The following is a 20,893-nucleotide window of genomic DNA, read 5'->3' as shown; positions in this document are numbered from 1 at the left end:
TCCTGTTAGAGGTACCAGAAATTGTCCTCGGTGCCAAGTTTCCAAGGACTGTCGTAGGACCGCAGCTTTCAATCTGATCACAGTTCCCATTCATTACCTTGTTGAGACATCGGTAGAGCCGAGATTGCATTGAAACATAGTTGTGCTGTGACAAGGCTGTTATTTTGGAAAATGAGGATTCTGTCAGGGTTGAATCTCATGCTGGTGAGAAAGTGGACAACTGGTCTCGAGCTGGTCAGTGAAGAACGCATAAGGAAGAGAATCAAAAGGAAGTCTCTGAACTGAAACATTACAGGAAAAATGTTTGAAGAAAGCCTGGCAGCAAGAGTAAGAACTGCTCAGTATTTCCATGGTATTTCACCTGGACCAGGCTGCTTATTTACAGAAGTTCCAGTTTCTGCTGGGAATGTTCAGAACACACAAAATCCCAAGAGTCTGAAGGAACAGACCGCCAAAATACACCAGTATGGCTAGAGTTTCAGAATTAAACATGCTGTTTGTTTCCATTAGGTAAACACATTATCTAGGGGTTCAAATTCTGTATCTATAATTTGTTTTCAAACATAAAATGCAAGAACAAAATCAAATCTGTCTGCCATGTCTTACTCTTTGTGAACTGCACAGGTCTCTCAGTTCATAGAATCACAGAGTAGTTAGGGTTGGAAAGGACCTTAAGAACATCAAGTTCCAACCCCCCTGCCATGGGCAGGGACACCTCCCACTAAACCATGCCACCCAAGGCTTTGTCCAACCTGGCCTTGAACACTGCCAGGGATGGAGCATTCACAGCTTCCTTGGGCAACCCATTCCAGTGCTTCATCACCCTAACAGGAAAGAATTTCCTCCTTATATCCAACCTAAACTTTCCCTGTTTAAGTTTTAACCCATTACCAGTTAAAAAATGTCTGATTGAAAATGAGGTATGTAAATGCAATGTAATGTATGTAATGTAAAGAAATGATCTTTTTTGTCAAAATGACTTACATTATCAGTACTGAACTGCAGACATCAAGTTCTCCTTAGATCTAGATCTGTGTTAATCATTTCATGTTCACTACCTCATGCTTGTTCAAAGCTTTACACATACAAAGGGAAAAGTCTTTGCAACTTGAGCTAAAGGCTTTACATTTTATATGATTTCTAGCACTGGGAAATATTTTTTATGTCCCTCTGGCACTGAATTAAAAATAGAATCATTACACTGCTTGGAACACAGATTCTAAATTTGTCTGAAGCATTTCCTCAGCACACTAAAAAATAGAACTTACTACCTACCGTAGCACAATCACGTTCTCCAGTGATCCTACTGTGATGTCTTGGAGACCATCATTAGTGAAATCAAAGCCACCATCAATGGATTGTCCAAAATACTGGAGTCCTGAAGAAATTTCTGAGGCTTTTACTCTCTAAAAGGGGGAAACATAAATGAATATAAGTCATGAAGTCTCTCCTGTCCTTGGGAAAATACACGTCTTTTCAGGAGGCTGCTGTGAGGAGGGTTTTGTAACATTCTTGAGATGCAAAATACTGACTCTGAACAGCCTGTAAAGGACAGGCAGGCTTGCAAAAGGCTGTGATGTTCTATAGCCAGCACCTGAACCCAGCTCCTCTGCCTGAGCAGACAGGTGAGTAATTACAGTTAAGAAGCAGCTCTGCTGCAGAAACCTACTGAGTCACATAAACCATCTGACATCTGCAAATTTCTCACCCATAAATGCAAATGACACGTGGAAGTCCATCTTCCCAGCCTCATGCTACAGAACCACAAGCTTCTCCCTCTCAAGCTGTACTGGAGCCAATTCCCAACAAGACACGTACTTGAGAAAAAGAGCTCTTGATCCTGTCTTTATCCCCATTAAAGATGTAAATGCTGCCGAAAGAGGAAGCGTATGAAAGCTGATCTTCAAGGGGGGCTCCAACTGCAATATCCTCATATCCATCCCCATTGATGTCTCCAATGCTGGCCACAGTAAACCCAAACCTTGCAAAAGGAGAGGTCACTTGCACATTTAAGTGTTCTTTCAAGGTGAATGATCCAGTCTGAAAAACACCCCAGAGGAAATCCATTTATAGCAAATGTAGCATCAGTAGCTCTTACATAAAAAAAGACATAATCTTACTGCACACTAATATTTTTCTGCACATTAATAATTCTTAAAGGTGAACAATGAAGTCCTAAATAATATATTGAATTCAAGATACCAGCTAATTCTTGGGACAGAAGATTGATCCTTCTGCCTTGAGAGCATACAAATTCTCGCACAGAAGCAGTGTCTCTGGACAGCCCTACTCAAGCAGACACACTGAAGCCCTGTCTTTTCTTAAATCAGTAGCGGATTGAGTTGATCCTGGGCTTGTTTCATAACGGAAAGCATCCCATCTCCTCCACCCTGTTACAGAAATAAGCCACAAGAGGGTGCACGTTATTTGAATTCTGTCATGCCCGGGCTGTTCTTTCCTGCTTCCAACCATCCTTTATATGCCCTGAGCCGATTTTAGCAGAGCACCAAAGAGTGTCTACTGCTAAAGTTCACATCTCACTCGAAATGACACAATTAACTTATATCCTATATATCATGTAACAGATCCTGCAGCAAGGCTCACAAAACATTTTGTTTTCCACAAGTCCCAGGAAGCAAAGTTTTAGCAGCTACACATGCACATGTTTATTGCAAGCATCACAAGGAACACTGCTTGGCAGAGCAAGGTCTGCATCAACAAATTGCCTTTGTATGGGCTAAAGATACGATATCATCACACTGTGATAAGTGTATACCTTAGGCACAGACTGGTTTTATTTCTTGTTACTTCTCTTTTATATTCTAATGATTAAGACAGGCTTGCTGGCTTCAGCCTGCAGTCCTCTACCATACAGGGAGAGCACACTCAGTGAGAGCACAAAGGAGGAATGTTTTATTTGTCACTACTTAGGCATGGTTGGAAAATCCCCAACATGGAGTGTTTACGCTACCAGTGTTTTTACCTCTGTCTCCAGGCGATAGACGTAAACCCTTCCTTCTTCCCCTCGAATGTGGTAAAATGGAGCTCCAACAAGGAGAAGATCTGTCACCCCATCACGGTTCACATCAACTGGGCAGAGCTCAGATCCAAAATAAGATCCAACCTGTGCTCCAGAAAAAGACAAGCAGCTCTTTCACTGGAATTCTCTATATATAGCTTTGTAGAATTAGTGTCCTTTGCAGCAGTAAGGCAATTTTTAGAACAAAACACCACATACCTACTTATATGTGGATCATTTCCTATTATTTATTTTATTACAGCCATCCTCAGGGACAGCTCCTATAACCAGATTAGCAGTAACAAAATCATTATTCAACAATTTGACAGAGGAAAAAAGGAGTACCACAGCTGATGACCTCTTTCCCCACGAACCATGAGGACAGGACATAAATATAGCACACCCCAGTTAGCTAATTTCTTTCCCAGTCTTTTTCCAAATTTCATGATTTCTTCTGCTGTTCACAAAGCACTATGAACAAAGACTCTGTAATACACATCTGGCTAAATCCAAGTGTGTCTGGAGGAGAAAATGCAGCTCTGTTTGAGCAGACAGATGTGTGCAGCCTACCTGCCCCTGGTGAGTGAAGCCCAATACCTGTTCTCCTTGCAGGGTTTGTTTTAAGTGGCCATCCTGAAACACCAACACCTTCCCGCTCATGCTGTGCCGTGGAGCTCCAGCCACGTACAAGGGTCCATATTCTGTGTGTACCACTGCCACGCTGTACCCTGGTATATTCACACAAGAATAAAAATAGCATACGTTATCAGTACCATACTCTATACCTGAAGGAAAAAACCCACAGAGTTTGGTCTGAGACACAGTCCTATATATTCAATGAGATCCAAGAACTTACACCATAATCTAACTGTTGGAGCCCGTAGTTTTGATTACACAGCATCGCATAAAAATACTGATTAGGAAATAGCAGGCAACTTTTCTGACAGCAAAGCCAGCAAAGCTGCCTTAGCAGCTCTTAGGGTAATTGAATAAATTACTGTCCTGAAAAATATGCTTGAACTCTTGATGACTTTTCTTAGCATTTGTCAGAGTTCCTGCATGATTATCCATCATCCACACTTTTTTGGTTTCAATTATTATGCCTGCAAGCTGTAAGGTTTATCATCCTCCACAGAAGTGAAGAATATACTATACTCTGTCTAGAAAGCAAAACAAGAACTTTATGGGGCTTCTGTAGCACGGAGGTAATGGGAGAGGGATTATCTCAACACAAACAAGTCCACAGCACCTCATATTACTTGGTAAGACTTTATGGCCAAGGCTACAGTCAGGAGATACAGGGATCATTAGGCTACAAAGCACTGGGGTGAATAAGCAAGGCTTTACTTGTTACCAAGACGTGAACAGTATGGATTCACAAGCTGTCTTCTCCATGCACTCGCATTAAGTGAAATATTTATTAACTCTAAAAATGCCCCTCATTGCAAGTATTCTTGCACAGTGAAAACAAATGGCATGTGTTAACAGAGCAGTACCACAAGGCATCATAACTCATAGGAGAAAACAAGTTGTATCTTCCCAAAACAAGGAGGCAGAGAGTGTTTTCATCAGAATCGATCTCCCTGCTAGAGAAAACACTGGAAATCCAGTATGATGCAGCAGGAGGTGGCCTTCATCAGGTACATATTGTCATTATTGCCACACTGCACTAAATGCCAATAAACTAAGCAAAACCGCAGTTAGGTTGTCACTTGATCTCAGAGAGTAGTAAACCTATTACCTAGGTAACCGTATTTTGCTTGTTGGGCTGCTTCTTTAGATTCATTCAGGAAAACAGCAGTCTTGGTTGCCAGATCATACAGCAGAATTCCACCAGACCAGTCAAAGGCCCCCACTGCACCAAAGATTAAGACTTGCTGCAGAAGCAACATTAGCAAATTAGAAGAGATGAACACAGAGCAATTGCCTCTAGCACTCCGCAAAGCAATTTAGTATGGAGCAATGTTTTCTGGCTCCTAAACTACCTGACTTGCGCATTGGAGATTCAGTTAGTGGCTTTGATTTCTCCTAGCAAAATCAAAGCTATCAACTGGAGATAGCTCTTTTGCCCAGTGGAATAAAAAGGATGGAGTAGTTAGAACAGGAGTCACAAGATAAATCCCATCCCTACTCACAGACTATATAAAAGTGATATTTTTGCTTATCTGACACATTCAAAGCAAGCAGTGGCTTGCTAAAAAGATTTGACTACATGGGTCTTACACTTTTGTATCACCACAGTTTACTGTGGGAGACCTCCTGAAACCTTACAAGTATCACAGCAGCACAGCATACAACCATTTAGCAGGGTTAAATGCAGAACACTTACCTTATCCAAGATCTGCACATTGAAACCAGCTTGTGCAAGTTCATATTCCAGAGCATCACCCTGTGTACCTGAGGATGCAGCAGAAATGGGGTAAGCTACTTTCTCCTTATTTCTCAAAAGGTACTAGTGAAATAGAAAGGTTGCTACTTACCTTCTATGCCAATAATACTCTGCTGCAGGGTTGAAATCAGCCCATCTAATGCTGAATAATTGGTCACCTGAAATACATTAGTGTCATCTGGACCAGAGGCAATTAGCCGCAATTCGTTTAGGGCCTTTGGTTTTTTGAAGGCGTCTCCCACCTGCAGAAGGAATGCAAATCAAACAAAAGAAGCAGCCTTTAGAGGCTTCTTACCCCGACCTAATTCCTTCAACAGTCTGTGGAAAAACCTCAGCTCCAGCCAGTATGTGTAAACCCAGGAATAGCAATTGCTTTAGAAACCAATGAACTGGACAGCCGCAGTGTCTCCTGGAGCCAAACCATTACAAGCATCTTCATGTAACTGGCTGGTGCTATATTCAGTTATACACTTTTGCTGTATCTAACAATTAATTTTGGAAATCAACTGATTACAAGACATCACAAAATTGAACATTTTCTTGTCCTGAAAGAATGATAAGAGATAGCAGGAATATTATTTGAGGAGACATAGAGCAGGTCTGAAACTAAACTTCAGACTTCAGGACAAAGCCTTCTTGACAAACAAACACACAGGTTAATTTGCTGGTTTCTCCTTTTCTCTGCCCCCTGGTGCTACCAAGAAATAGAAGGCAAATATTCTCCAAGTACATTCCCAGCTTACTCCAATAGCATAACGCTTGATTCCTGCCATTTTGGGTGAATTTATAACAGTTGTCAAGTTCATTTCATCCAGGAGTATTTCCCCATCTGTAAGCACAATCATGACCTTGGCTGCATCCTTGTGGGACCCATGACTTTCAGTGAAGATAGAATCCCTGGAAAACATCAAAACAAGGAACTTGGGATGAAAGCTGAAGCTTCCCTCCTTGAGACAGAAGGAAGAGTCCTGTTGAATTATGCACTTGCAACTAACAGTCACAGGAAGGAGGCAAGAGGATTCACACATCTTCATACTCACACGTCTTAAAACTGCTAGGGGTTGTCTCCCTTTCTATTGCTTCCTGAGTGCCCCCACACCAAGAATTAGGCACCAACAGCTGCTTTTTTTAACCCTCTAAAACATGGCATAGGAACCACTGCCTGCCATTCAACCACTGCCAGATGGACCTGAATGCTTCCAGGATGGACCACTGCTTTCAGGACCTGGATGTTCATAGATGTCCCTCTCCCTTACTCATGAAATGCCCCAGAAATTCATCCCCTTAATTTCTTGTGCTCTTTTGTTACTTACAGGACATACTGCATGGCAGATGCTGTTTTTGTCACATTGCACACCTGCACAATATCAAGTACTTTCTGGAGGGTGGCATGAGGATTCCAGTTTTCTCGCAGGTCGAACTCCGTTCTGATTTCAAACCCATACTGCACCACTGCAAAATTGCACTGGAAGGAAGCAGCAGATAAGCACATGCTTGTGACTACTGTTGATTCATCTCTGCAATAACTAGCCCAGAAATCCCAACAGAAATATTAGCCAGACTATGCAGAAAGGAAGATTTTTTTTTCAGAAGAACATGGCTTTTAAGTATGTCTAGTGCAGACACAGTGACTGTTGTAAGTATGTTATAGCTCAGGAAAACCAAGGTACTACCAGTTCAGAGAGAAAAATTGTTTTGGGAAACACTGACTGAAGTCCTTGCATTTTCCTGCTCTGTTTGGCCCACGTGCAGGCTGCAGAGGAGATTATATGTGATACTACTGAATTGTTCCTTCATTGCTTCCTGCTGCACATTGCCTTTCCTTGGAGTACTCCTATGCCATGACAGTCTGATTAACAAAGACAGTCTGGAGAATGGGACCATTTCTTCATTTTGTATCTGCACCCTAGAATATGCTGTCATTTGAACCATTTGAGAGATAGAGGCTTTCCTAAAGTTGTTGTGTGGATGACACTTCTTAGCCTCACAAAAGGAAGCAGCAGAGTACCTTCTCGCAGAATATGTAACCGGAGTTAAACAAGACTGGTAAGGTACCTGGCTGAAGAAGCAGTCTTAACTGGTGCTTCTGTGATTGCAGAATAGGAATAGAGACAGGAGACCAGAGGAGAGTCATGACTGTCACCTTACAAGAAAGCAGAGATGGGCAGCGTAGCAGACCTAGGGATTTCTGAGCATAGAAATAAGACTTTCTATACCAACAATGTTACTGGGATCAAGACTGGGAATGTACTGCTGAGATGTAAGCAAAATTATATTGAGAATACCTGCCAGTCACGGAAGTGCTTTTCCATCCTAATAGAAACAAACCTGTGCAGTTTCAAGTTCTAGTGAAGAGCAGCTTAAAGCACAGCACATTCTCTAGCCTGCTAAAGAAAGAGAGTGGAGAGTACCTGAAAGCACTTCTCATACAGCATTTTCATCATCTTATGGATGAATCCTTTTGCTCTTTCAAAATCCTCGGGCTCAATGCTCCCTGATCCATCCAGGACAAAAGCAATCTCAGTTCCAGAAGCTGCCCAGGAAAGTAAAGGAATGAGAAGGTGGCAATCAGCAGTCTTGGTCAGAGCCAAGTTCCTTATGCAGTGTTATTGATCAACACACAAGTCATCTCACTCAAACAAGCAACTGAACTGCACCAAGACTGCTCAGCTGTCATTCCAGCATGACCTACATCTCAGGTCTGGCAGCTCATGGTACAGCAACCCCCCATACTTTGTCAGCCCATGGCAGTCCCTGGCACGATTCTGTTAGAAAATACTTCACCACGTACACAAGCCATCTTCCTCCTCCTCCTCTTCGTCCTCCTCCATCCAAGACGGGAGCCTGCTGTCCCCACTGTTATTAGGTTTTCTGTGCCCTGGTGCTTCAGCTGGAGTATTTTCAGCTGAATTAGGAAACGAGTTTGAACAAAGATGACAGGGTGGGAGAGAAAGCAAAAGGTGAAGTAAACCCTTGCATTACTGCCTATGTGGTGTTCCTGCTCCTTGCTGCTTGCCAGCTGAACTCTTCCTCATCCCTGCAGTCAATATTGGTGTTCAGTCAAAATCAAGTGTTCAGGTGCAAGACTACAGGTACAGTGGAAATACCTGGGAGTTTCGAAGACTGTGGGGACCAGGACTGCATCTTAAAGCTGCAGCTACAATTCAACAGAAATAAACTGCTCTGAGCACACCCAGAAGGCCAGTAATTTAACAGAAACACTGAGCCTGCAGTGAATGTATGGTAAAGCACCTCTCTCTGTACTGATGTTATGGCTGCAGGTCACAGATGCCAAATATGATCCTCTTGTCCTGTCTGTCTGAAGAAGACTGTTAGTAGTGTAATAGAAATCACATGCTGCAACTTGCTGTTGCTGGGCAAATGATTACCAGAACAGGTAAGATCTGTATATGAATTTACATTCCTTGAGTAATGAAACTACCCCCCATTACATAGCCACTCTGTAAGTTACAGAGAACATAGATGTGTCAGGAGTGGGATTTCTTCTACCTGAATCTCTCAGAGTCTCTCTCTCCAGCTCTGAAAGGAAACTGTCAAAATCTTCATGTGTGGACAGAATGAACCTGTCGCCTCTAACTTTCTGCAGCTCTTCTGGGACCCACTGGTTGCTTGTGAACTCTCCAATCTAGGGAGAAGACAGGGAGATTGAACACATTTCATACACAGACCAAAAAACCAGCAAATTCCCAAATTGCCATTAAAAACTTCAAAGCTCTTAACAGGAGGGAATTTTCTGAAAGCTTGGTAAAGCAACCCTGATCCTAGATTCCATAGAAAGCCCTTATTTGCAAAGAAAAAAACAATAATAAAAGCTCTAGAGCCACAAGATATACACAACTGAAGCACTTCTGTTTCTAGGATATATTCCTTAACTCCTTCAAAATAAGCTCTCTGACATCAAGAAGATGGAGGCTTGAGTGAAACGGAGGAGCCAGATTAGACATCCTACAAGTCTAATGCATGGCTACTTTTTCTTTCACCCACTGCTAAACCATAAAAGCAGACACATGGGATGGATGGAAACATCACTCCCTTATATATTGCTTTGATGCAAAAGAAGTATGACTTTGATGGTGCTTCCCACTCACCCCAGGAGCATAGAGTTTGACCCTAGCCATGTCCAAGGAGTTCATGAGATTTCCCAACCTATGGTTTTCCAGAAGCACTTGCCCAGATGCCATGACAATGATTATCTTGTTAACAGTCTGGCTGAAGTCATGGCTTTCAAAGACTTTATTCCTGTGGAAAAAGAAGCCAAGAGGTATTTCATGGGACAAGTCATCTCTGCAGAGCTAGAAATGTTGATATCAGGGTGCTGATGTTCACTGAGCTCTCAGCCCACAAGAGCAGAGATGCACAAGGCAAACATGCACCAGGATTTATGCTTTCCGGGGACATTGGCTGTCCACAGCAGGTAGCTCTGACTTCACGAGCACTTTCACAAATAGCATATGGGGCATTTTTACAGTGTGGGTCAGTATTGTTACAGTCATGCCACTGAGAGGAAAATGGAGTCAAGAGGGAAAGCATGACTCCCAGAGATGCAGCAGAGCAGTGCAGATGGGAAAGCACCCGCTTAAAACAAGACCCAAGTGATTAAATTTTCATTCTGAAGCCCCTGTGTCAGCCAGAAAGGATTTCACACCTTGCCTCTTGGCAATTACTCATTTACAGGCCTCAGCTGGCAGAGCCTGTCACTAAGAGAAGCATTGGAAAAGTGAAGGTTTTGAGAGTGTGAGATAAAGAAGGGTAGAGAGGAGATGTGGGAGGCTGCACTGATGCACATGAAACAAGGAATCACTTGAGTGTTCCTGGAGTTTCCTGGGACACGTGAACTCACAACACATGCTGCAGTGTGGCTGCGATGTCAGTCTGTGAGCTCTGCTGCTTGATGTTCCTGACTTTGAAGAAAGCAGTTAGCCTGTTGCAGCTCTCTTGCAGGCTCAGTTCAGTTTGGATCTGTGCTCCACCCTGCACCACAGCAAACCTGATCTGGATAAAGCAGATGGCAGTGCCAGAGCTGGTTAGACAAGACCTAAGACAGGACCCCTAAGACCCTCAAAATGCCAAATTTAGTCTCAAACTCTACTGCACAAACACAAAAAAAGCATATATTGCAAGTAATAGGTATATTGTCTTTACCCCTCTGTCTCCATCACACATTTGTATTCTGGTGAACCCTTTTGGATCAGCTCCAGGAACTGACTTTATTTCCTTTGGCTCAACACAGTGATTTCTGTCTGAAGTTCCTGTATTTATCTGTCTGGCTAGACCTTTTGTGAGCATATGGCTCAGCCTCACTTTGTCCCCAGATTCATTTAAATCATTTAAAGTAATAGCTTATACACCATACTCCTTATTTTTGCATGTCGTGGTTCAAGGTGCCCTGAGAGATTTGCCTGGTAAAATATCTAAGCATGCTTCTGGCATGAAAATCCACTCCTAGCTCTTCCACTTTCCTCTTTAGCTACACTTCCTCCTTGGCTCACTAACATTTAACTCTTGCATTAGAATATGTAGAATTATTACCAGCATCAGTGTGAAGTTTAAAAAGCAATAATTATATGATCTAGGAGACTTTCCATTCTTCACTAGAGCTCTGATGCATCCTGTCTACCAGATTATGAAACCCTGAGGAGGTTCACGCACCTTTGAGCATTTCTGCCACAATGACTTCATCAGATTGAGGACAGAGGTCTTGGCATTTTGGAAATCGTCTGGCTTGGTGTTCTCTGATCCAGCCAGAATGACAGCAATCTCTGTTCCCACTTCTGTCAATGCAGTTAAATATAAAAGGACATTTGAAGGGGTATGTGAACAGCCCAACATTTAACAAGGGTTCAAGAACATTTACATAGTGTTAAATAACCAAAAATTTGACTACTACACCATCCAGCCATTTTAAAAGCAGGTCAAGCTGATATGGTCTACACTGTAGTGACAGGTTTTATTTTTCAAAATCTCAGTTAATGATGATTGTAACAATGATTGACATTTACCATTACAGATGAACTTCAAAACCTCAATCTTTTCCCTCCCCAGCTCTCTCCCACCAGATGCATGCAAGCTGCTTCAAACTCAGCTAATACAGAAGGAAGTAATATTTGTACCTGTCCAGTACTTACCTTTGCACACAGAGCTGTTTTGTGTGCTACCAAAGAGCTCACCACAAGCACTGCTGGTGGTGTCTGTGCTGACAGAGCTGCTCCCTTCAGCAATCTTCTTGTTGCTGGTTCTACTTTGAATGCCTTTTAATTTGGTCTCAACTAAAGAGTTTAAAAAGCAAGAAAAAAAACACACTCTAGCTTTTGAAAATTATCTTCTAATAAACACATCTTCTAATAAACACATCTTAAACTCAAGAGCTATTTCCACCAGGGTCCCAGACTCACAAAAGACCTGGGGGTCAGACTGTTAACAGCAGTTATATGGAATGACACCATCTAGGTGTCTAATTGAAACTTCTCAGCTTCTTTGCAGTGACAGCAAGAAGCAGAGCAAGGCTGGACAATCAGACCAGCTCTCTGCTTCCTTGATTAAATGTCCAGTTCAGTTGGAATGAACCATCTTTAATGCTCAGGCACTTTTTAAATTCCCAGTGGATGTCTGTCATATCCATCCACTGAGAATGTCAATGCTTTTCTAAATTCCGGCTTAAGAGCTGGATCTTTTAGATGCATGGACACCACAACAGGAGCTCCTTGCTGCTGTGTGTTGATCTGCAAGGCTGAACGTTGTAACCCTGTTGAAGTCACTACAATACATGTTAAAATCCAGCACTAGGTCTCTCCCAGTGGACAGTACATTAGGAACTCAGAAGGCCCCTGCTGTTAGAACAGAGCCTCAGGCTGTTATTTCTCCCCCTGCAAAGGCACAGCACTGGCTTTGCTCCTATACCCATCTTGGTGAGGTTGAGGAAGGCTGTGCTGTGCAGGTCGGTGGTGAGCAGAGTACAGACTCCATTCATGTCCTCGGTGGTAGTGAAGGCTCGGTGGTGCTTCTTCTGCAGGCAAGCCTGTGGAGCAACAGGACAAACTAATGAATGAGGAGCAAAGGTGTAGACAGAGGATGACTGAAGATGCCATATGACAAATATTCAGCATCCCCTGCACAGCATTGAAAGCCTAGTGGGAGTTAAAAAGCACCTTCCCTGAAGTGCCCCCTGCCACATGAGGTTACCCAGGGATCCAGCCCTGAGCTGAGGCAAAGATCAGGGCTCAGGGCTAATCAGGCTGAGGCGTTAGCCTCCAAACTGGTGTCTCTCCTAAGCCTCCTCTACCAATCCTCCCTTTTCCTATGAGTGGGGGTGGCTGCAGTTAAGTATAAGGTCCTTTGCAGCCCTCAGCTAATGAGAAGGGCCCTTCTCAGTTTTCCATCCTGGCTGGCAATGCACCATCTGGTTTTCTAACCAGCCAGCATCCAACCAAGAGCTTTTAGCCTTTGTCCTTATGTTAATGTCTGCTCATTTTGTTCATTTGCATTTCCCAGCAAAAATACACAGCATTTTGGAAAAATACAGCTGTTCTCAGCCAAAGATATTTTCATTCCCTTACCAGGATCCAATCTGAATTCCTGTCAATAGCTATGCCGCCATCCTGGACGTTTTTGGAGCCTTTAATATTTCCTGAAATTGAATGAATGATTGAATGAATAAAGAACAGAATTGAAATGGATACAGTACTTGTCAGCCTCGGGCAAATAGAATAAACACAGAGAAAGGCTACAACTACTGAGGTCAGCTGTATCTGCTGTCCTAGAAGGACTCAGGGTTAATGTTTTCAGCAACTGTGACAGTAATGTATGTCCTGGAAACAAGAAATGTTGCCTTGTATTTCAACAGAATTTAGGTGAGGATTTAAGCTGTGGCCTACATTACTTAGCAGTGTGCCCAGTTCTCTCTGGAGCACCCAGCCTGTGCACCTCCCTATGGCAAAGCAAGTATTGGGAAGGGGAAGCAGGACTGTACCTCGCAGAGGTATCTCCTGGCACTGGATCTCCTCCTGCAAAATGGTGCACTTCCTCAGCCTGCCCAGCCCCTTGTCTACTGAGGAAGTAGCCAAAATCCTGTGAATGAGAATAAAAAGTGGAAAAGAGGGAAGGCAGCAGATTTGAGCTGAATCAGGCATTAACATGAAAACACTTATTTTCTCCTACAAATCATCATCCTTCCCATTATCTGAACATTATCTGAATTCAGGAGAGCTATCCCAGATCAAGGAAGAGGTCTGGAAGGGACTTGCCCGTAGAATACTGGAGATAAATGGAGGCCTGAAGTGCAGCAAGAAAGTCCACCCACCATGTAGGAAATGGCAGCACTGCTGTATGAAATGGGGACTGCTCTTTAAGTCAGCCAATTTCTGCTCAGGGGCTAGACAAGTTTATTTGCTCTGAAATTTAAAATACGCTGCCTGCTACACAGCCTGAGCAATCTGCTCAGCATAATATAGGTTATCTCTACAGGAACCACTTGTGGTTGGCTTCTGCTCACTGACCTAGTCATGCATTTCGCTTCCTCTACAGACCAAATAGTTTAAAATACAGCAGTTTCCAAGGCTTTATGGCCTTCCGACCAATCTCACAACATAACTCTTGATTGCTGGTGGGTGCTCTGGTTGCTGCAGTCCCAGCAATGACGCAACATGCCAGGAAGTCTTGCAAAAACCCAGCTGCATGTTTCTGCCACTTGGTTAAATAAGCAGACATCCTTTCTGAACAGAGCCACAACTTAGGTGTGGGTGAGGGGATAAGTGTACACTTCACACCAGTGAAGCTCTTAACACCACTCATCAGCCCCTGAGAACTATGAAACAATTCTGGGTCCCAGGCAGAGCAACCTGTGCTAACAGCTGTAGAAAGAGAGAAGCTACGTGACCTGAGGCCACACTCATTCATAAAGACATGGGAAATGTGGGTGTGTTTTTCTTTATTCTGTTCCTTACATGGCCGTGTTTCCATCCCAGTGCTGAAGAACAGAGGGCCACAACAAAGAGGCTGTGTGTGGTGTGATCCATGTCTTGCCAGTGTCAACATTAAAGCTCCTCAAGGACTTGACCACTGAAAACAAAGAAATGAATGAGCGCATACTGTGATCTGCAGAGACACAGTTAACAGGCTCCTGAGCCTGCTCTCCCTGAACCCTGCCCACCAGGGCAGCAGAGGCAGTTGGCAGAGGGAGATGCCAAGCTATGGAAATCTCATTGATTTAGATTAACGAAGCATTTTCTGTCCCAGCCTACTGAAAAATAAGATAATGCCAGTCCTGCTGTTCTGTGATGGAAGTCCATCTTGGACATCACAGAACATTCGGACTAGCTGAAGCTCACAAACCTGGGTTTTCCTCCTGCGAGGAAACAAAACCCCAGGGCTTGTGCAGTTGTTCACTGCTGCTCACACCTCTGCCCTTGATTTCTCTAAGTGTGTCAACACCAGTAAACGCACAGGCTGGGGAGAGAAATATACCTAAATCTGGGTGATGGACTGAAAATGTCACACAATAGGATGCAGGGAAAGCAAGCTACTATGGTGAGTTCTGTAAATTCAAGCACTGATCCATGCTGTATCACCAAACCTCTTGTCAATCACATGACAACTTTGAGAACTTCACATTAATCTCAGGAACAAGCCCAAGCGACTCCAATCATGCTCTGTTCCTGTTTGAAGCCAGAACTAAAGTACACAGCCTGAATTTTACAGATGACTGCAGCCTAAAATCCTTGCTCTGGATGCCCGGACTCTGACTGCAGAAGCTGTAGGTTGAGCCTGCATTTAAACATGCAGTACCGCATTCTGAGTTTAATCCCTGATGTACTAACAAGAGGTCAAATTCTGTCCTTGTGTCCATCTAGAGTCTTTCCTGATTCTAATTTCACTCAGAATCAACTCCATGTCATTTCCCAGCCTGGCTCCGAAAGCACAGGTGAAAGAAGAAGTACCACAATTGGAGCAATGACATTAAACATGCAAATACTCTGAACTGATAGTCTTTGCTTCTGCTTCCTGACATGTCCTATACTTCAGGCACCCCTTTCAGAGCACAGACAGACCATCCTGGACTCCCACCTTGTTTTGCAAATCCCACTTCACCAGTCAGAAAGCTTAAATTAACCCTGAGATTTTCCAGCGTGTGTTTCCACTGGAAGAGAATCATCCCAACAATACCACACATTTACACAGGCTTCCAGCAAACCTCCTTTAAAACAAAACCAGAATTCTGGATACAACTAACAAGCAACCTGAAAGGTTCAACTGTCTTTGATATAAGGGGCAATTCTCAAGCAGGCAACAAAAAGAACCGATGGCCAGGGAGCTGACCTTACTGTTGGGAATATCCCTGTATTGCAATTGTGTGGTGTTTGGCCTGGAAACCAGAGGCTGCTCAACTCTGCATCAGCTCTGCTGCCGCCATCCTGCGAAGCTGAGTTACCTGAGCTTTTCACTCCAACTCCCTGCTCACTGGGGTTTCCAATACAGATGACCAAGAGGGTTTTAGCACTTTACTCATTGAAATTAAGTGCACTGGACTTAAACTAAGAAAAAAAAAGAAAGGCATGCTGCCAATTAGCCAGCTATACAGACAAATTATCTATGGAGTTTAGATGCTCAGCACAGGTCTACTAGAGTCATTCTGAGAACATAACCGAGACCCACCAACTACCTCTTTCTGCTCTGCTGTTTTCATTGGTAAAACCCACAAATGCAAAAAAAAACCAAAACAAAATAGGTTGCTAGAGAAGAGCAATATTAAAGATCTGCAGAAGCTCACAAGGACAAAAATCTCCAGCAATGATCCCAACTTAATTTTGCAAAAACCAAATGAAGAAACATCCAGATTTGAAAAAGCACCAGTAACTTCTCCAGGTATATCCATTAAGGATTTATGTATTTACAAAGCTAGGAGTTACTTCCCCTAATAACAAACAGGAGAACAAGGACATTAGCAGAAATCATACAACATCATCATCATACAACATGGAGAAGACAAGCCCAAATAATGAAAACAGAAGAGCATAAATCTTGATGTTAAATCTAAAATCACAGCAAAGCAAGCTACAGAGAACTGTGATGGGCATCTCATTAAAAGAATAAAATTAATAACAATTTTTTCCCCAAACTAGAAGACTCAAGCTTGTCATGAAGTCTGTGAGGTGGTCAGGGCACAGAATTAATACTTAAAGGATAATATTCTTTCCATACAGGTGGAGTAGGTATAGAGTAGGTATTGAGTCTTTTGAAAAGGGCAACAGGCAAACAGAAACTTTATCATAGAATCAAACCAATATTTCTTTGTGGAGCGGCTGGAAGAGTGGCCAGCAGCATCCCCAGTGCTGTTGTCCATTGCTTGAGGTAATGGAGTAGCGGTGTAAGGGTGTTGGCCTTTCTGGGGTAAGTAACTAAAGACTAATCCACAGCAGAAGGGTCCCCACAAGGCTATGGGACACAATGATGTGGATACAGGCTCTGACTCAGGAAATGTTCCCTCTAATTCATACCTATGCTTTACTTTACATAAACTTATTCCCAAGCAAAAGTCTCTACATTTTCTTTCAGAAAACCCTACATGTTCTAGAGATCTTGTTAAGGAGAACAACAACCCAAAACCTGCTTAATCCAGGATGTATCTAAAATTATAATAGAAAGGAAAGAATATTAAGAAATGTCACCTACCTTCTATTCTAACCTACCAGCCACTTTTCTCCCACTAAAGATGACACATAAAACCCTCTCCACTCAAAAGTATGAATTGTAGAAAACCACATTGCAAACTAAGGACCTTCCACACAAGTTCAAACATCCTGAACTTTCTACATAAGAATAATTTCATTGGCTCACTTTAAGGGACCAATCTGAGTCTCCAGAAATTATTTCCAGACTAAGACTTTCATTTCCTAATATATAAAATAAATACAGAGATAAAACTCACTCATTAGGAAGAGTAGATATAGGAGCAACCTCATCGTTCCCAGCTTTAAGGTGAAGGAAGGAGTGGAGATACCAGGCAAAGGCTGCTCTCTTCCTCTGATGCTTCTCCAGATCTGCATGTCTCGCTGAGAAAAAGTGACTCTATTGTGGATTTCCTAACTGAGGTTTCAAGGCGTACACCAGTGACACTGTAATAAAACTTCAGATGCAAAGACCTGCTGAAAGGTAAACTTATGTTCCTGAAAGGCCATTTTTAGCAGTGGCTCCATTTCTGTCCATCAATACTTCTAGAATACATAGCATCTGTCAGGAAAGGCTGTGAGGGTCTATGTTTGTACTGGCCACCTTGTCCTTTGGTGCCTGCTGCACAGATGTGCTGCATCACACCGCAATGTGCAAATTGTCTCACGTGAACTCATAGCAGGGATTTAAGAGAGATGTCAGCTCTCAAATGCCCTTCATAGAAATTTTTTAATGCAAGAGATCCCCCCATGCACACACACACGCAGAGCACAAGGTGTTTCCCTTTTATTTTGTACATTGTTGGTGTCATTTTATGGCTTTGACATTTTATGGCAGGATGCCCAGGGTACTTCAAGGGATTCTGCACGTCTCTTCTCCCCTCTACCAACAACTCTTTGTTTTCTGCTGAGCCCTTGGTTCTCTGTACTGCTCACCCTCAGCTCGACCAGACTCACACAGAATTACTCCCACATAGTTTCTACTATCAGAGCTCTGTGTAACAAGTATTACTCAGATGCAGTGTGTTGTTATTACACGTGCTAAACGAGCTGAAGTAGCAAATGCTGAGGAATCAGAAGAATCAACTAACTGCATGGCAAATCCTTTAGGGGCGGGGAAGGAGAAAGCCATTTCAGAGACAGATCTCTTTGCCCAGAAACTGTAAATTTCCCAAACATTCTCAGAAAAGAGTGCAACAAATCATACAGACACTTTCTAGCTACCTCCATCTCTCTTTCTCCAAGGACTCCCTGTGTTTAACAACATTTGACCAACACTCTCACAGTCCATAAATGCTGTAGCACTCCACATCTCATGGATCTGAACTGAAAGCAAGTGCTCTTTGCACTCAGATTTTGGTAACAGTTAGGTGCCAGCTGTGAAGCACGTGCACTTGCTTTCCTGAAGCTTTACCAAGTCCTGTCTGGCCCCACTTTTATTCACGCTGCTGAAGCAGATGTGAGGTTGTGAAGTGGAACAGTTTTCTTTTGAAATGCCTTTTTTTTCTTTTTTCCCCTATTTTATTTTCTTTTAAGTCATTTAACAAATTAAAGTTCTTAAACAGAGCAAAGAAGTAAAAAGCTGATAGCTAGCCACAGGAACACTCCAGCTGAGAAATGTGCCAGCTGCATCGCTTCAGAAATAGCTCTTTGCAGCTTATGCAGACTTACATAAAGCATCTGCTCTTTGTCTGAGCCTTTTCGCTTGTCACATTTCAAAGACTTCTTTTGCTAGCTACAGAGGCAACGGAAAGTATGCTCATTTGCAAGTGGGGTCATGAAGAGATGAAAAGACAGGATTCAACTGAGGCACAGATATAGCTCCCCATACTGGCTTCAGCTTCAGAGCATGCTTTGAAAAAAGCAGAGGGAAAAAACAACCATAAAACAAAATGTACAAAGCATTTGAGGAACAAGAAAGTCTTGCTTCCACCTATAGCCCTGAGGAAAATGGCTTTATAGGGAATTGGGAACCATACAAACCAGACGTGAAGCAGCGAGACAGATCACTGCATTGGGAAGTATTTGGAGCTTAGTAGTGAGGCCATAGAGAGCAATGACCACACAAAGTGTGCTCAAGTAGAGGAGGAGGAATTTGGAAGCAACAAGATCTGGATTCATCTCCCAACCCTGGCAGGAGCCAAGCAACTTTGACCAAATTAATTAGGAGAGGGTTTGAGCATCCATAGCCCTGCATGAAAAGTCATGAGAACTGCTGGTGACTTCTTCATAGCATGGCTGGGACTTCAGGGTCTCCATGGCTCATACATCCTAAGCAGTCAGAGAAGAGAAACTGCAGCTATTCCTTCACTGATGTTTATGAAAGGTTTCTGTTTTCTCAGAAGACAGCCCTGCAAAGCCTCCCCATTTGCAAAGGGATGGGTTCACATGCAGGTGGGTTTACCTGTCACAAGAGATAGAAGGGAGGGAACAGTTCACCTATTGATAATTTCTTGTGTAAATGACTGTTTTCTTGCAAAACATTATGACCTATTAAGAATGCATCCCAAAATTCTGTTGGGCCTTCAAAGCTATGAGTCAGCTTGTAAGTCTTCCTCTTGCAAGGAACTGCAGATATCCCTCAAAATAAACCCCAGACAGCCTTCCTGTTTTTAACGTGACCAAAATGGGAAGTGGCTCAGAAGGTGAAACCAAAGAGGAGCCTTGTGCATTAAAGAAAGCTGGGAGGTTATTGATATTAATCTCAATAAGGCTAACTCACTTCTCACTGCAGAGAGGTTGTAACTCCTCAAAAATCTCCTTTTTTTTCCACAGCACATCAAGAACTGTATGGCAGCCTGGGCACTGCTAGATCTTCTGACCAACCTGATCTACCTGTTTGCTGCATGTGCCTATCTGGTGTCCATCATCATGAGCTTGAGAGGGATAAGACTGGTGGTCAGTGGTGTGACTGTGAAGCACAAGGAATGCTAGGGCCCTGTTTCAGAGCAGACACCAGATGTTTAAGAACATTTTTGATGCAGAGCTAAAGATAAACTAACATTTTAAATCCCTTAAGAAAAGGATTTGGAGAAGCAGTCTCAAGGAATGGCTGAAGAGGCAGGTTATCTTGAAAGCAAGCTGTCACAGCTCATAGCTATCAAAACCATTGCCAGTAAGCAAGACTTCTCTTTATTAAGACTCCAGGCAGATCTGATTCTGCGTTCGTTGAGAATCTCAAAGTGTCCCTTGCACAGCACAGCATTAAGCACAGCAATAGATCACTATATGCCAGATGATCCTTTTGTGCAATATGAGCACCTTGCCAAATCTTGGGAACATTTAGGACAAAGCCATAGATGGAAAAAGCTGCTGAAGGCTTCACAAAGCAAGACAGCAGAAGCTGGAGTGAGAAAAGTTAGTTACAGTTCAGAGACCCAATGCAGTGAAGCTGCAAAGGGAATTGCCCAGCACAGGGAAAGTATCCATTTGAAGTGACAGGAAATAAGTTTTTAAAGCAATGCTTTTGCTGCCAGTCACATGCAAGTAGTAAGCAACGGGATTAAGATGAATGCCTCCAAAAGACAAACCTCCTAGCTTCACTTGCTCAGAGTAGAAATGAAGGACAGGAGATCTACAGTTGTGTAGTTTATCTTACTGAAGGAAAGGTTTTGCCAACATTTGTAGCCTGCAGCTTTTCCAGGGTTATCATGAGCCATTGCCTGTATGAAAGGTGCATCCAATGCAACATCAGCTGTGACATTTACAGATGTGGCTGTGTAAACTGACATAAAGTCCTGAAAAAAGTCACTATCTCGTGTGGCAGTGTGTTCAGCACAGTTCTGGGTGACATGGCGTTAGGAA

The 20,893-nt window shown here is 43.0% G+C and overlaps 1 protein-coding gene across 5 annotated transcripts in view; it reads right to left on the bottom strand.

Moving 5' to 3' along the window:
- The window catches only part of ITGAE (integrin subunit alpha E), a 33,063-nt gene extending 12,431 nt beyond the window's left edge, over nt 1–20,632 (bottom strand). For 4 of the 5 annotated variants that reach the window (XM_062637300.1, XM_062637301.1, XM_062637303.1 and 1 more), the window contains exons 1-22: nt 17,350–20,632; nt 14,369–14,483; nt 13,396–13,493; nt 12,983–13,053; nt 12,327–12,444; nt 11,555–11,695; nt 11,079–11,200; nt 10,270–10,421; nt 9,518–9,668; nt 8,919–9,054; nt 8,200–8,313; nt 7,820–7,941; nt 6,722–6,873; nt 6,152–6,305; nt 5,500–5,650; nt 5,349–5,416; nt 4,761–4,896; nt 3,617–3,747; nt 2,984–3,124; nt 1,819–2,040; nt 1,276–1,406; nt 98–231 (exon numbers count right to left, since the gene is read on the bottom strand). In XM_062637300.1, coding sequence (XP_062493284.1) covers nt 98–231; nt 1,276–1,406; nt 1,819–2,040; nt 2,984–3,124; nt 3,617–3,747; nt 4,761–4,896; nt 5,349–5,416; nt 5,500–5,650; nt 6,152–6,305; nt 6,722–6,873; nt 7,820–7,941; nt 8,200–8,313; nt 8,919–9,054; nt 9,518–9,668; nt 10,270–10,421; nt 11,079–11,200; nt 11,555–11,695; nt 12,327–12,444; nt 12,983–13,053; nt 13,396–13,493; nt 14,369–14,483; nt 17,350–17,467 — 2,878 coding nt within the window. In that variant the 5' untranslated portion in view covers nt 17,468–20,632. Of the gene's footprint in view, nt 1–97; nt 232–1,275; nt 1,407–1,818; nt 2,041–2,983; nt 3,125–3,616; nt 3,748–4,760; nt 4,897–5,348; nt 5,417–5,499; nt 5,651–6,151; nt 6,306–6,721; nt 6,874–7,819; nt 7,942–8,199; nt 8,314–8,918; nt 9,055–9,517; nt 9,669–10,269; nt 10,422–11,078; nt 11,201–11,554; nt 11,696–12,326; nt 12,445–12,982; nt 13,054–13,395; nt 14,138–14,368; nt 14,484–17,349 lie in introns of those variants that run through there. The other variant, XM_062637302.1, reaches the window with a different exon arrangement.
- Between the last annotated feature and the right edge of the window lie 261 nt (nt 20,633–20,893).

The sequence above is a fragment of the Pezoporus occidentalis genome, unplaced genomic scaffold (assembly GCF_034315485.1).
Source record: "Pezoporus occidentalis ecotype Australia unplaced genomic scaffold, CSIRO_AGI_Poc_V1 ctg515, whole genome shotgun sequence".
Lineage (NCBI taxonomy): Eukaryota > Metazoa > Chordata > Aves > Psittaciformes > Psittacidae > Pezoporus > Pezoporus occidentalis.
This window is presented reverse-complemented; position numbering and strand designations above follow the sequence as displayed.